General features: G+C 39.9%; 1 protein-coding gene across 1 annotated transcript in view; it reads right to left on the minus strand.

The window, feature by feature from the left end:
- The window catches only part of ap1g2 (adaptor related protein complex 1 subunit gamma 2), a 37,698-nt gene extending 23,481 nt beyond the window's left edge, over window positions 1-14,217 (minus strand). Inside the window, exons 1-8 of the mRNA XM_036596494.1 lie at window positions 14,043-14,217; window positions 11,355-11,557; window positions 8,323-8,447; window positions 6,297-6,438; window positions 2,748-2,844; window positions 1,123-1,199; window positions 482-577; window positions 199-279 (exon numbers count right to left, since the gene is read on the minus strand). Of these exons, the coding sequence (XP_036452387.1) occupies window positions 199-279; window positions 482-577; window positions 1,123-1,199; window positions 2,748-2,844; window positions 6,297-6,438; window positions 8,323-8,447; window positions 11,355-11,555 (819 nt within the window). The 5' untranslated portion in view covers window positions 11,556-11,557; window positions 14,043-14,217. The remainder of the gene's footprint in view (window positions 1-198; window positions 280-481; window positions 578-1,122; window positions 1,200-2,747; window positions 2,845-6,296; window positions 6,439-8,322; window positions 8,448-11,354; window positions 11,558-14,042) is intronic.
- Between the last annotated feature and the right edge of the window lie 2,853 nt (window positions 14,218-17,070).

The following is a 17,070-nucleotide window of genomic DNA, read 5'->3' on the forward strand; positions in this document are numbered from 1 at the left end:
AATATTAGAAATGCAAATGTAAACACACAATGTCTTAAATGATGCACACTTACATGGGAAATGCACAATTTAATAAGCATTTTCATATTTGCATATGAATTTGAAAAAATTCTGGAACGTGCTGCCAGAACGCACAGGCCTAGATGTGATAAAGGAAATGAGTGCAGGTGAGTGTGACTGTGTGCAGTGGTAGCATACTTGTGCAAGAAGGTCATTCATAGCATCACTTGCTTCATCGTTATTGCGGCCAAGAATCCTCAACAACCTGAGAACACGAACCTAAGAGAGAAGAAGATACACATAAAAATGAGAAGGCAGAATAACATCGTCTCACATGGTAGAAGAGCATTAAGCTGCAGTCACATGAGTAAAATCTGCCTGGCGGAAAAGCCAGTTCACTTGAATGGGAAAGGATGCAAGAACGTGAGAAATAATATGATGCAAAATAACTGATCAACGGTTAAACATGTCCCAGACTGACCTGCAGGAAAGGGTCACTGATGCCAGCTACGTTGTGTTCTGGAGAATAACCTGACGTGACCAATCCTTTCATTATCTGGACCAGCTCTGGAACAGCCTGAGAGGGAGGAATAAAATAAGCAGCAGACCAAAAAAAAAGTGAACATCCATCATTTTTTAAAATAATCTAGGTAGCTGTGTAAACATTATTATTGTAATAATAATGTTCATGTATCTGAAAAAAAACTATGTATAAACCCAAGTTCAAAGATTCAGGTTTATATAGGTGTCCAAGTAGAATGACTAGTTTCTAGATGCTTTTTTTAGCAGTGCTAAATTTCAAAATACATCATATATATATATATATATATATATATAATTAATAATTAACACATACATAATTGTTGGTCTCAAAAAATTCTGTACATTGCACCTTAGCGAACCCTAAATGTGGTTAAAACTGGCTTGCACTGTATTGACCAAAATTATTAGATCATATGAATATGCTTAATCATCAAAACAACCCGCAGAAACACTTCTGTGATTGTTGAGGGCTCATTTGCATATTGCAGCCTTCTGCAGTATAAGCATCAGTAACAATGGCCAAGCAATTTATTGTGCAGCTTGACTCTATGGCATGTCTTTGTTTTGCTTTTATATTACCTTACGGAACTCATCAAGGTTGTCAGGGTTACGTTCACACAGCTCTGTGATTAAAACCACAGCGCCGTGCAAAACTCCTGCAGAAAGAGAACAACACTTACACCGCTGAAATACAGCCCTGCCATTCTGAAATAGCAAGGGCAGGAAAATGAGTCGCTATCTTAGCTCTCAGTGGCATAAAACGTCTAGAGGGCATGTGAGAAATGTTAGCCTTCGGATGTTAAGAAACAACAGCAGTTAAAGAGATGATTTGTTTAGAAAAATGCAGAAAAACTACAGAAAAACAATGATTTGAAGGAATACGCTAGCATTTCTCAACCTAATCTTAGTCTGCCACATCAGTCAACTACCATGGACATTAGTTAGAAAAGAAGAGAAAACACATTAACTTAAACTCTCATAATACAAGCTAACAGGTAGATATCTCAAAGGCTTAAGGCTGCCTTTGTGCAGAAAGCTCCAGGCGCAGAAGACTTCAGCCTACATCATGCAAGCTTTTCCTGTGCTGACCAAACAGATCAGAACGAATGTAAGTCTTCAGTGACAGCTGTAATGGAAGAGGGATAAGTGGTTGCAGTAACCTAAACTGTATTATCTCCCAGATTGAATTCATAACATTAACAAAAAGCTTTTTCTCTACTTAATATCAGGCTCTGACCACCCTTTATTTAATATCCAGTCAGAACAGCAATTAGGCTACTATTAGGTTGTTTTTAAGGGGTAGAATTGATCATGAGTATTTGAGTACTCATTAGGAAACATCAGTAGTGTTAGGAAAACATAAATTTAACAGAAAAGTACACAAAAGCTCCAAAAACTGAATATAATATTATGTTTTTTAGTATTTAGCCTGTCTGCATTTTGCCTTTATTACAGCTTCCATTCTTTTCAGCAGACTCACTTTCCGTTTTTCAAAGAAACCTGCAGGGATATTTTTTTCACACCTCCAAAGTTCAGTCTTAGAAGTTAGTTGCATTTTTTACAAAATGGACAAATCTGGACAAATCTGATTTGCAAACTATCTTCTTTTTTGTTTATTTCCTGTCCTGCGATGGACTGGTGACCTGTCCAGGGTGTATCATGCCTTCGGCCCAGTGACTGCTGGTACAGGCTCCAGCGCCCCCTGGGACCCAGAAGGATAAGTGGTTTAGAAAACGTGTGTGTGTGTGAATATTTCCTTTTCTCAGTAATGACTTTGTAACTTTGGGCTTGCTGAGGCAGATGAGGACATTGGGTACGGGCGCGAGCGTCCTTTGTTATAGTTCTTATTCTGAACATCCAGAAAACAGGCAGGAAAATAAATGGTGTTCACTGAACACAAAACATGATAATACAGGGAATTAAACTGACCAAGAAGACTTGCGAACATTAACTAAAGATAAATACAAAAAAACACTTAATCAATTAATTTGTGGAATTCAGCAGCTTCACACTGACTTCTGTTATGTTTTATTTATTTATTTTTTTTAAGTAACCCATCTCGAAACTCAAAATTAGTGACCATACAATACAGACACAGATGTGACACATTAAGATTAGGTCGAAAAACAACGCAGTATTCCTTTAAACATGGAACACGTGTGAACAAAGAGTCTGAGAGTCTACAGAGAGAAGTAAAAACTGACCGTGGTTCTTGTCGGACAGCAGGGAGTGCGCTGAGGGAGTGAACAGCTCTCCTAGCTCAGGAATTTTCCTCACAATATGGACTGCACACAAGGCTGCCTAGAAAATCAAAATCATTCTTGTCATTAAAATGATTTTTCTTACAATCATCATTATCAACATCATCACTACAATGTGTTGGCCAAGCAAACAAAATGAGCAATGATTAATGTTGTTGCATTGACACAGTATTGACACACAGTTTGGACTGACCCCTGGGGTTCACTGACTAGTTGACTGACACATCCACTAGTCGGCGCTGTGGGTCAGTGGCTGATTAACCACGAATTTCCTGAATTTTCTGAAATTTAACCATTTCAGTGATTCGCAGCCGAAGCTGGTTTTTGGTTTCCAGTTAGAGCGTTTACATTCTGAACGAGTGAAGTAGTGGACGTTTGATCCAGAACCAAAACAAAAGCTAGGACTAGAAAGGTTTCAGAGCCTGGCAATTCAGTTGGGTTTCCAGTTCCTGACCAGGATGATCTCAGCATAGCTTCTGAAACCATACAAGACAAAGGCTTCTTAGAGCTGTTTGGTCAGTGGTGAAAGCTGGTTGACAGAACAGCCTTGAAACGTAGGTTTTTCACTCTATATAACCTACTAGATACAGACCTTTTTGCATTACTGTGGTGGCTGTGTTTGGACACTGCCCCATCCTTCGACACTTACAGAATGAAAAAACTGTGGCCTGAGATTACCTATACTGATATAGTGAACTATTGTGTCTTTCCTGAATGTATAGATGGTGAAGAGCTACAGAACTACACAAGCACAGAGGCATGCAGCTCCCTGCATAGCAGCAAAATAGGAAAGGTTTTGTCTGTAAGCTGAGGTAGAGCCAATTCAGAGCCTCAGCCAAGTGTTGGGGAAGTCCTGAAGCCGTGCAGCAGCTGTCTTATGGAAGACAGCTCAGCTATATCCAATTCGCTATGTCCTATTTTTTATGAGCAAACAAATATCCTCTTCAGAGGATGTTTAAGTTTAAAGCCACACCGGTTTCCTTCCCTTCTTCTTTGGCACGGAACGAAACACAGAGGGCGCAGGGCACAAACAGCGTTTATGAAACTGCTAATGTTTAAAGCATGTACTTTCCATGAACAATTAATTTTTTTTAGCTGTTGTGACACAGACAACAGCACACGTCGAGTAAGAGGTCATCATTTTATAATAATCTTAAGACACCATTTCAACATTTTTTGCAGTGTAGCACTACTGGAATTCCAGCATGACTGAAAACAGAAAACCTGCAAACAGTAATAGTGAGGCATCACAGCAGCCCCCATCAAATTTTCAGGGAAATCATGGATAGTAATAAACACGATGGAGGGAGATCCTGTAGTTAGCATGCAGGAAGTTCCACAAACCAGCTTTTTGCTAAACACAAAGCCACACTTCAATGGCGATTCAACCAATTCCACTGATAACTGTGCTTTGAAAGACTGCACTGAAAAGAAATCACCTCAAACTGAACTAACTAATAAAATACTTTTCATTATGTCCAGAACAAAGTTGTTTTTTTATTCCTTTTACCCCAAATGTGGTCATCAGCCAAGTAACGTTTGGTGTCTCAGGTTTGCTTCTTTAGATTTGCACTGAAGCTACAAGGCTAATGTGGCTAATAGGCAATGTTAGCTTCCAGGAACCAGTTAGTACAGTGGTGTGTTGCTGCCAAGTAGGATAGAAAATAGACCCTTCAGATGTGTCATAGTTATGAAAAAGCATCTCGTAACTGTGAGAAAATTTTGGAAAATTGATATTTATGATCACACCTCACACATAGGTGTGAGTGTGTGTGTGTGATTGTGTATGTCTGTCTGTCTGCCCTGCGATGGACTGGCGACCTGTCCAGAGTGTGTCCTGCCTTCCGCCCAGTGACAGCTGGGATAGGCTCCAGCACCCCACCGCGACCCAGAAGGATAAGCGATTTAGATGATGTATGTATGTATGTATGTATGTATGATATTTATGATACAATTACTTGTTATTGTAAGAAAGTATGTCATAAAAACAACATACATCATAATTATAAGAAAGAACATCTCGTAATTAAAATGTCTCCTTATTTTGAGATGTTAAATATCTCATTTTTGTGAGCTAAGTTTATGCCACCATACCTGTTAGCTAGCAAATAAGCTAGATGCTGTTTTTTATTTGAAACAATGGTTGATTTAATTAATCAAATTATACTTTTGGCTTGCCTTAAGTCACAGTGAAATCTTGTGTCACGAAGCAGCACAGATTGTATTGTCATTAGTCTCTGAGCACTGAGTCAGATTCTCAAATCTCAGTGTTTGTAAGTGTGTGTAAAATTCAATTCGACCTCTGAGACATTGAGTTACTCCAAACTGAGCGTTTTGAATGACACAGCAAGCGTCATGGTTATAAACTACAACATCTTAAATGTCTACAAGCTGGGTTTGTTGTCACGCAAGACACAGTCAGGCTTTGAGCTGAGATGCAGGCTTTACAGGAATTTCGGTCCTAAGCTCACAAGGCACATGGACCCGTATGATAAAACTGAAATCCTAGTTGTGTAAGCATGGAGCCAAATAATCATTCTTGAAAAGCCATAGATTAATGTAGATACCATAGGGTTTCAGTTTTTGCCATCGCATTCAGGATGGTCAGCAGGAATAACACAATGCCTAAAAGCCTATCTTTGCACTTCACGCACATGTTGCTGTCGCAGTGCTGTATCACACATACGTGGCTGGTGTGAAAGGCTACACTGATTAATACAGGAGCCTATTGTGCGCAATAGCCTATGACTGCCTCTTCTGGTGTAAAATGGGCTTAAAATTTCATTCAAGCCAAAAACTAACATGATTCTAGCCCATTTGGTAGGCTACAGGTTTTATGGCATGAACTTATTTCAAAATATTATATATATTTTTTTTTCATAATTATGTCCTTTCTCATTATTATGACATAGTACGTTGTATTTGCGACATACTTTCTAGTAATAACGAGAGAATTTTCTCGTAATTATGAGATGTTCTCTCTCAAAATTATGGTCATTTTTACAACATTCTTTCTCATAATAAAATCATATTTATGAGATGCTTTTTCATAAAATTACGTAACATCTCATAATAACGACATGCTGAAGGATCTATGAAGGATTTGTAAGGAGCCTTACAAGCCCTGCATGTACCTCCCACCATGAATGGATTTTAATAAATACGTTTTAGGCCAAAAGCAGTGAATCATAAAACAATGTCTCAGGCATCAGGCATCATATTTGTAACAAGTCCATGTAACAACTTTGTGTGAGAGAGCTTTTAGAGGCATTAAACTCTTCAGACGTCTGGTTCCTATGACCACCACTGTGAACATTTATGACTTGGCAAGTTTTTCTAGAACACATCAAACCACTCTGAATCACTTTCTTTACATATTAACCATTTAATTAGGAGGAATTTTTTTAAAAAAATCGGAATTTCCCTATAAGATGAACACAAAACATCTTGGCTGACTGACTACACTTGAAGCTGCTTGACCAGAGGACAAACCTTCTTCTTGATGTAGGAATTGGAGGCCTTGAGGAGGCGCTCGATCTCAGGTGCCAGGTCTCGACACATCTCTGCAGAGCCCATGCAGGCCAGGGTGCACAGGGCCAGGGACTGGACGTACTGACTGCTATGAGAGAGGTCACTGCAAAGAGCACACAGAAACATATTCACTTCACATACTCAGTACAGTAAAAATTGTAAGCAGAGGCAGTGAGGTACATATGATGCTGTAAGGGTGGGCAATATAGCAAAAATATAACATCACTATACCTGAAGTCCAATCAGGAAACCCTCATGCCCTTCTAGGCCTTCAGAGAAGCCTAATGATTTTTGAGAACGAATGCATGTCTAACTTTTTGTTCATTTTTATTAAATAGTATCGTGCTTGTATTTAAACTCTATGAGTATTACATTACTACTTTTGTTTCATTGTGAAGTTTTTTAAGGAAACAAAAGAAATTCTTGAAATGCTGAGCAGAAAATTAGCCTATCTCTGTGGTATCAAGACAGATATAGCTAAGCAAGCTCTCCTATTGGTTAGGACTTCAGGAGCTGAAGAGAAGGCCAAACACGTTAGATTGACTTTAGCATAATTACCAAGTAGCAGAGGAATCAACCAATCATGCTGGGTTGGACCAATTTTAAGGCCAGGGTGCACAACTCCAGTCCTGGAGGGTCTGTGTCCAGCTGGGTTGGACCAATTTTAAGGCCAGGGTGCACAACTCCAGTCCTGGAGGGTCTGTGTCCAGCACAGTTTGGTGCCCTACCTGCTCAAACACATCCAATTACACTCATGTATTAATTGCCAGGTTTTGTGGGTGTGTTTGAGTAGGAAACCTCCAAGCTGTGCTGGACACTGGACCTACAGGACCGAAGTTGTGCATTCCTGATCTAGTCCGTCTGGAAGTTCCAGATACATCACTGACTGTGAATACGAGTGGCAGCTTAATCAATGAGCTGTTAGAAATGGAAAACAGCAGTGGCAGCTCTGTACCAGCCTCTCTGTTGAAAATGTCACTCTGCTATAAAATTGCTACAAAGTAAACTACATGCTAACAGAAGCTTTAAATGTCTGCCTTTTTAAAAATTTCTGTCCTTCCTTAAATGTTGCAGCAGTTACACTCTGGAGCCAAAAATCTTGCCGTTCCACCTTAAATGGTGAAGTCTGCTGACTGAAACAGTGTGTGCTATGCTTGCCGGTTGCGAGTAAACGTGGGTGGTGCTCTCCAGTAAAGCTAACCTTTTCAGTAGCAACGGGAACCGTCAGACACGCCTACTTCTCTCCTCACTTTGAACAGTGAAAATCAACATCTACGCCATGCATCCCATTGAAAATTATGTGTATGAAAGCGCAGTGGTGAATTTTCCATGTTCAGTGTGAAAGCAGCTTAAATGCACCAAAATGTAACTGCTGTACCATTTAAGGCAGAATGGAAAATTTCAAATAAATAGCTAAATATTAAAATAATATACTATATATTATTCTAATAAAGCATGTAAAGGGACACTATCAAATCTTAGCATAATCACTGAAGTGGGCTTTTCCCTTTTCTCTTAGTTTTGACTGAATTTTGACATTTACAGTCCTAATTGAAGGCCTAGCTCTCACAGTCACGGTTCACTACTGATACATACAACTCAGTAATCAAATACTCTTGATAAAAACTTGAATGTCTTCAGGGTGAATACTGAGAAACTTCTGCCCAATTGCTGTTAAAATCTGCAATTCTGTTATGAGAATATGCAAAGAAGACCACAAGCATAACTACTGTTTACCTATATAAAATATGCATGTTCTACTTTATCCCATGTAAGGCTGTTCCCTGCTCTCTCTTACCAGGGTCTTTACAGGATCTCTGTAATTGATCAACTCTGTTCTTCAGTGTTCTACAAGTACTGATGATGCCCATAATATACTCAAAAACCACATACCGTGATGTAATTTACCACAATAACGATGAGCTTATGACCATATTGCCCACCCCAAACATGCTGGTCAGAGGAGAATAGAGAAAGAGGAAGTTACTTCTTGATGGAGTTGGTGATAAGCAAGCTGGCATCCTGCTTCTCGTCCAGAAGCATCATGGCCCCGAGGTAGCCGATGCGTTTCTCACTGTATCTGGGACTAGCAATCATACGGACGCACTCCATCTGAGGAGAAACATCAGAATTGACACACGTAATTGACAACATGATTTTACCTGGACAAATAACATGTTAACACATCCTATACTGAGAACACAATTCTGTACATTTTATGCAGCTATTAATTTACGGAACTTAACACATTGGGGAGTGGGGTAATTTTACCACAGCACGACTGAAATACAAATTTAGAAGTGTACGAAAAACACCGATTCATAACTTCTGTTATGAGATATACCGCCAAAAACTACAAAGAGCCACACACTGAATCTCAAAAGCAGAACAGATCGTAAAATTTGATAAGTGTCTTCAGGATTACAGGAACTTAAAAAAGGAAACGTAACGTAATTAAAAGAATAGAGAAAAATATCTACAAATGATCTCAACAGGTTAACAGGTTGTCCAGACAAACGCACGTAGTTAAGCCTTTGCGTGAGGTTAGGACAAAAGCTTAAGGACAAACAGCAGGCTAAAACTCTAAAAGGAGAGAAAGAAAGATAGAGAGAGAGAAAGCGAGAGAGTGGTGGGGCGAGAGCAAGGGGGAGAGAGAATATATTTCTTACATTGCGGAATAATAGTTATTTGACTTTTGTGTTTCTGTGAGGCTTACCGTTATAATCCATGAGAAGCATGCTATGACATGAGATAAGGACTTGTTTATGTCCATCTCCAGTCTATCCTACCACAGATGGCCGTGACCTGTGGTTCAGGAGCTGGAACTGGGTATTTCCATCATCGTATAACTGGGTGAAAGGTGACCATTCAGGAACCTTTAAGGTCTCGGGCCTGACCGAGAGCGACTCTTGCTGACATCATTAAAATGTGCATGAGGGACAGTATCTTTGCTGAATCTCTCCAAAGACACTGTGTTCTATTTTGTTTCTGAACCAGTCAAAGTTTGCATTATAGTAGTTTTGATTTGTACTGATGAACCAGCAATTGCATATGTAGATTGTCTAGTTTACATATAATTTGCATAAAGGTATGACTGCTTTGACCAAGTCTGCGTTAAGTGGGGAAGACACCTGCAGGCCCTTTCTTTCCCACCACACTCTCTCCCTCTCCCCTCTACTCTTAAGCGTTTTAGCCAGCTGATTGTCTTTAAGCCTTTGCCTTAGTTAAGCCTTTGCGTGCAAGATTATGTGTGTTTGTGTGAACCTGTTAACCTGCTGACACTATTTTTCTCTATTTTTTTTCCATTCTTTAGTTTAAGTTTACTTTTTCATGATCCTGTAATCCTGAAACATTTTTATTATTAAATACTTTTCATTTATTTGACCTGAGATTTAGTGTGTGGTCTTCTCGTCTTGGTTTTGGAGGTGCATCACATCACAGAAAGTATGAATGGGTGCTTCACACTGTAAACGATATGTGGTAATTTGTGTCCCCGATCACCTCTGAACGTGGTTTGGGTGATCGAATCACAATGTGTCTCCAAGACGCATTGTACTCTGTACACACCTGTACTTAGCACCATCTACGGATGTTAACACCAGAACACATGTGAATGCCAAATGTGAACGGGGCCTTAATGACGTCAGTAAAAGTCGCTGTCAGTCAGGCCCAAGGCCTTAAAGGGCATTTCCATTAGAACTGAACAATTTGGGAAAATATCTAATTGCGATTTTTCTGCTCGATATTTCGACCGCAATCGCAACTGTGATTATTTTCTGTAAATTGAAGTCCAGGCCTTTTATTTTGGCCAAGAATACCAGAACATCCACTTTTTCTGGCTTAAGACTTGAACATTGAACATGCCAGACTGTCAGTTAGTTGTGGTTATGATGTCACAGCATATGGCTATTTGGTCTAACTCATCTATAGGCAGTATACAAGCTCTGAAGTTGTTAATAAAAAATGGCTATAATTAACATTGCAGCTCTTGCGATTTGAAAACTGCACTCTTTTAAATGCAACTACGATATAAAAATGATTAATCTATCAACTCTACCTGCCACCCAGTATTACATTGATGGAAAAACCCAGTTTTGACTCCTGTACCATAGGCAGGTGCCATGTCTGGCAGGATAGATGGGAGATGGGCATAAACAAGTCCTTATCTCACATCACCCCATCCATCTCAAGGAACACAACCCAAAAATCCTCAAAGAGACATAAAAGCCAAATAATTATTATTCCTAGATGTAAGAAATAAACTCTTATGGAAAAAATATTCTATATTTAAAAGATTTAAACTTGATTATGGGAGATAATCTACATCCCTTCAGGGGAAAATAACCTATAAAAAGTGGACTGTACAAATGTTATGTCACGATGCATATTTCCCCCAATATCTCAGCACTCAACAAAAAGAATTTGTGCATTAAAATGATCAGAAAATTGTCATATTCGAGTGTGTTCTCTGTAGAGGATGTGTTAACTTATTTTTTTACTTACAGAATCCACACCGTGGGTGTTTTTGTACAAACCCATACAGTAAAGTTAAGGGGAGCCCTACAGCATTTACTGGTTGTGTTCAAACCAATTATTGTGGTTTAGAGAAATGTTTGATAATAGACACTTATAAGAATCACTTAAAACTGGAACTTTGGTGAAATGGTCATTTAGTGATGAAACAAACACAGCAGCTACACAAACAGTATAATGACAGTATCTGGTGAGCCATATGACTGTGAAGACTAAAACATCATCAATATCCACATAACAGCATTTGCAGTTTCGGAGAAATGCTTATAAACGTCGTTACTCTGTCTTTTACTGTCACTTAGTCAACTGGAACATTTCCACAGTGTCAAATGTACCTGAAATGGGGTCAACATGGCAGGTTATGCTGCACAACCTGTAATGCACAGCACCTCCAATTCACTGTTGATCTGTGCTCTGCCACTTTCCCTCCCTACACAATGACACATAAAACAGAGCAAACGCAGAGGACACATGTGACCATATTACCTGCCCGAAGTGTGCAGGGTAGCCCAGCATGTGCACATACAAGAGCTTGGCGAGGTTGTGAGAGCGCCCTCCGCTGTCAGCTTGACGAAACTGCGCCCGAATGGCAGCACATTCTCTCTGAATGACCCCCCTCTCCTCTCCCTGAGTCCGAGCACTGCGGATCACCCGGATCATCTCCTGTAGGCATACTGATGGAGCCATGTCTGAAAGGGGGGCGAACAGAGAGGAGGAGAGGAATGAGACAGCAATTGAGACAGATGGTGGGAGACAGAGAAAAAGAGACAGAGAGGAGAAAGTGAAGAGAGAGAGAGAGAAAGAGCAATAGAGATAAAGAGAAAAATGAGAGAATGATTGAGACAGAGACAGAAGGAGGTAGGGAGAGAGAAACAGAGAGGTGGAGAGAGCAAAAAGTGAGAGAGGGGAGAGTGAAGAGAGAGAGACAGAGAGAGAGAAGGGAGAGAAAAAAGAGGAGGAGAAAAAGAGTGAGAGCATGAAGAGACAGAGAGAAAGGGAAACAGAGAAAGTGAGAGAATTGAGAGAGTGAGACAGATGGTGAAAGAGAAAGCAAAAGTAAAAACGAGTTAATGGGAGAGAGAAAGAAGGGAGATAGAGATAAAAAAGAAGAGAGAGATAGAGAAGGGAGGGATATACAGAGGAAAGAGGGAAGGTAGAGAGAAGGAGATAAAGAAGGAGAAGAGAGATAGACAAAAAGAGAAGAGAGAGGAGAGAAGCAAGAGAGATGAGGGAGAGAGAGGAGGGAGAGGGAGAGAGAGGGGGGGAGCGAGAGAGACACAGAGAGAGACAGAGAGAGAGAGGGGGGGGAGAGAGAGAGAGACACACAGAGAGAGACAGAGAGAGAGAGAGAGGGGAGAGAGAGAGAGAGAGAGAGAGCGAGAGAGCGAGAGAGAGAGAATTACTCAGCACAGTTTGTTAAAGGGCTTCACAGAGATGCTAATTTATTCAGTGGCAGTTCAAATGTGATGCTGTACTCTCTGCTCATGAAAAGAGGAAGTGACATTCAGACAAACATAAATCACTACGAATAAAAAGTAAGAATATGTGCCGACATTCAGCAGCTATACTGAATTATTATTACTGATATTCAATATTTAATTCATTTTGTCTGAAGAAAATGCATGTCTTACATGTACACGTATAAGTGTTTTCCCCTTAAAGGGCAATTTCACAGATTTTCTACATAACAATCATTAAGATGTAAACAAAGTCAGAGTGGTTTGGTGTGAAAAGCTCTATTCTAGAGAAACTTACTGAGTCAGAATTGTTCACAGTGGCGGTGATAGGAACCAGACGTCCACATATTACATGAAATAGTAATACGCTGCCTGAGGCATTGAGTGCGTTTACATGCACTCAATAATCCAATCATAATCGGATTATTAGAATGGCCATGTAAACAGCATACTCTGGTTTCTTAGATCAGAGTAAGGTCTAGAAATCCGGATTTTTAGCTCAGTAATCAGATTTCTCAGTGCATGTGAACTCTTCTGATTTCTTTCGGATTTCTCAGTCTGCGCATGCGTGAAAGACAGACAGCAGTACCGGGAAAAAAAGCATGAGATGGCGGCAAAACACTTTTTCGAGCGATGCTGAAACCAACAATCCTTGACGAAATGAAGGATTTAAACATTCTTCATCTTCTAGATGATGTATGTTCATATTTTCAGGTAAAATGACGAGATGCTTTACAATTTCTGACATGAAATGTATCTTTTAAAAGACGCTCATGGTGGAGGGATACATGCAGGGCGTTCTAAGGCAAACCAGCCCCCCAAAGAACACATTTAGAACTATTTTACCATCATCAACATTACATATAAACACTCAGAAGACGTGTGCAGGTTCACTGGTGGTTCTGGATAGCAAATAAACTGGCTACATTTGTGTTGTAGACATACGACCACCTGGTTCTCATCACCACCACTGTATAGAAATGTGTTGCCAAGTTTCTCTACAAGTGAACCATTTCACATCAAACCACCCTGAATGACTGTTTACATCTCAATCACTGAATTATGCAGAAATTTCGAAAAATGGGTGGAATTCTCCTTTAATACCCTGATAGTATGGTAACCCGTGATACAGGGTGGGTAATTATCGCGATATTTAATGTCTGCTTGTGAGACGATCAGAAGAGCCCTTTTCCCTCAGCTGCACTAACAGCACCGGCACTTCCGCAGCGCAGGTATACATGACTGTACACCTGTCCGCGCGGCAACGAGCCATATTGTACCACACGGGGGGCTTTCTGTGTCCACTCTCCTCCTAAAACAACCCTTTCACACCCTTATTCCAACCGAAACTGCCTTTAATCCCTGAAAATGTTAGTATACCTTAAATCCTTCACCTACGAGCCAGCTAGCCCTCATACACGAGCTGTAGAACAGCCTCACTAGCTAAATACGAAAGCTGAGGCGAATATCTTACATATTCGAGCGCTATATATCTAGTAATATTCATTATTCCTGTCCTGTATGGCCATCTTAATACAAACGAAGGCTTATGAAGCTTAAGTTAGCTTCTTATTCGAATTTCACGTTCCACCTTAAATGGTGCAGCAGTTACGTTCTGGCGCCGGAGGGGCCAGAACGTAACTGCTGCACCATTTAAGGTGGAACGTGAAATTCGAGTAGGAAGCCAGTTTCACTCGCCGGTTTTACCCGCCCTTACCTCTCGAATCCAACTCGCAGATATCCAGCAATGTCCGGCGACAACAACCTGCCAAATGTCATTGATGTTACCAGCAGCAGTTTAATCAAAGCTGTCCGGCAGAAGGTGCTAACTTGCTAGCAGCTGGAACCGAATCTCCCTCAGCAGCCATATAAACAGACCCAACAGCGGCGCTACTTCCGTCATCCGGGAGTCACTTCAACGTCAGGGAATATTAGCTGGGGGTTCTCCTGGAAGACTACAGCATATTCCGCCTATTTATGCGCGAAATTCAGCCTGTTTGTTCAACTTTTCCTGCACAATTGGATGGTTAAGATGTACAAGTCATTCCGAGTGAACGCTCAGTTGAAAGAACGTTGCAGAGTCAGAACTGTTCACAGTGGCGGTGATGGGAACCAGACGTCCGAACTGCTTAAAGAGGAACTCTACCGATTTTTCAAACTTTCTGAATAATTCCGTCTTCGAGATGTAAACAGAGTCAGTCAGAGTCGTTTGATGTGAAGTGGTTTATTGTTGAAATATTTTCAGACTGAGAATTCTTTACAGTGGTGGTGATAGGAACCAGGGGTCCCCATGTCTACAACACAGTATATAGACATTTTACTTACAACCAAAAATCAGCAATGGACCCTCATGTGTTCTACATTTTTACATACAGTCTTGCTAGTGACATCCCATATAAATAAAAATAATGCGTGGCCATGCCATAATAATGCGAGGATCTTGTTCCCACGAAGTAAGCTGTGGGAACAAGATCCTAATGCGTGGCCATGACTTAGTGACTTACTAAGTCGTGGCCACGCATTACTTTTATTTATAGGGGATGTCACCAGCAGGGTTCTGTACACACCATACTAAGTAGTGGCCATGACTTAATTATCTTGTTCCCACACCTATCTTGTGGCCACACATTATTTTTATTTATATGGGATGTCACCAGCAGGGCTCTGACTTAGTAAGGCGTGGGAATGAGATCATGCCCTATGTCAAGGCTAAATCATCTCATTCTCACACCTTACTAAGTTGTGGCCACGCATTAGGATCTAATCCCCATGCCTTACTAAGTCGTGGCCATGCATTAGGATCTCATCCCCATGCCTTACTAAGTCGTGGCCACGCATTAGGATCTCGTCCCCATGCCTTACTAAGATGTGGCCACGCATTAGGATCTCGTCCCCATGCCTTACTAAGTCGTGGCCACGTGTTATTTTTTGTTTATACGGGATGTCAGCAGTAGGGCTCCGTAGGTGTGGGAATGAAATCATGCCATATTAAGCTGTGGTCAAGGCTTAATTATCTCATTCTCACACCTTACTAAGTCATTGGCACGCATTAGGATCTTGTTCCCATGCCTTACTAAGTCGTGGCCACTCATTATTTTTATTTATATGTGATTTCACCAACCGGGTTCCCGTGTAAAATAGTGAAAAATCTGGAAAAGTTTTCTTTGGGGACTGTTTTGCCTTCCAACACCCTGCATGTATCCCTCCGCCATAAATGGATTAAAATACATTTTAAGCCAAAACCTTATCAGAAAACTATCACAAAACAATGTCTCAGATGTCATATAATCATATATAACAATACATATTCATAACTATTTCATGCATTAAGCACTTCAGATGTCTGAATTATGTACATCTTACATCTTGTTTTATGACAGTGGAGAGGTATGCGCAGGGCACTGTAAGGCAAAATGATGCTAAATGTTTTTTTGTCTTTACTATTTTACCATAATCTACATTATATTTAAAAACTCAGGTTATCTGGTGATTTTGGATAGTAAATAAAATGGCTATATTTGCGCTGTAGACATGGCGACCCCTGGTTCCCATCACCACCACTGTAAAGAGATCCAAGTCAGTTTCTTCACAGTGAAGCATTTCAAATCAAACCACTTTGGAAGACTTTGTTTACATTCCAACTACTTTATTATGCAGAATATTTGGAAAAATTGGTGGAATTCCCCTTTAACGTTCTTGAATGTTGTGAAATGTTACTTTATGCTGAAATTTCAGCTTCCTGAATGAATGAAACACTGTTCTTGTACAACTGGTACAGGCAGAGGGCCTCTTGTTTTCAACAGTGGTGGAACTGTCAGACAGTATTTAAAGATCCACACTGTTGACGATTTTATCATTTATTTACACTTTTTCTAATTCCCCTATTATTATATATTAACATGATATTTTAGTTGTAGATATATTTTCCATCAGGTTTTCCATTTCAGACTCTGGACCAGCCAGTTTAACCAGCAAATTTATTAAAAACATCAGTAAAACAATATTGACTATTTATTATCAAACGACATCCTTAAAGCGAGAATGCTTAAAGTGGAACGTCATCTATTTTTAAAACTTTCTGCATAATTCAGTGGTTGAGATGTAAACAAAGTCATTCAGAGTGGTTTGATGTGAAATGGTTCATTGTTGAGAAACTTACTGACGCAAATGTTCTTTACAGTGGTGGTGATAGGAACCAGGGGTTGTGAAGTCTACAATGCAAATATAGTCATTTTATTTACCATCTAAAACAGCCAGTGCAGCTACATGTCTTTTAAGGTTTTATATGAAATGTTTCAAATGGTAAAACAGTGGTAAATCTGGAAAAAATAGGTTTTCTTTAGGAACTAGTTTGCCTAACGCCCTGCATGTACCTCTAAGCTAATGTAAAATACATTCCATACATTTAAAGGGAAATACATTTTGGCCCACAACTTGTAAAACTATCATAAAACACTGTCAGACATTTGTCAGACATCAGGCAACGTATTCATACCAGATTTTATGTAATAACTTTGTTTGAGTTGGCTTTTAGAGTTATTAAATACTTCAGATGTCTGGTTCCCATCACTGTCACTGTGGCTGAGTTCAATCAGCAATTGCAGAAATAAAACAAAAAAAAAATGTGACAGCATGAGATTTACAATTACAAACCTTCCACAAAAAAATGTAATTATTGCAATTTCAAGCACCACAGATAAACAAAACGGAAGAAAATGAAACTATGACAGACATCGAAGCAGCAA

Source organism: Colossoma macropomum, unplaced genomic scaffold (assembly GCF_904425465.1).
Source record: "Colossoma macropomum unplaced genomic scaffold, Colossoma_macropomum, whole genome shotgun sequence".
In the NCBI taxonomy this organism is placed as follows: Eukaryota; Metazoa; Chordata; class Actinopteri; order Characiformes; family Serrasalmidae; genus Colossoma; species Colossoma macropomum.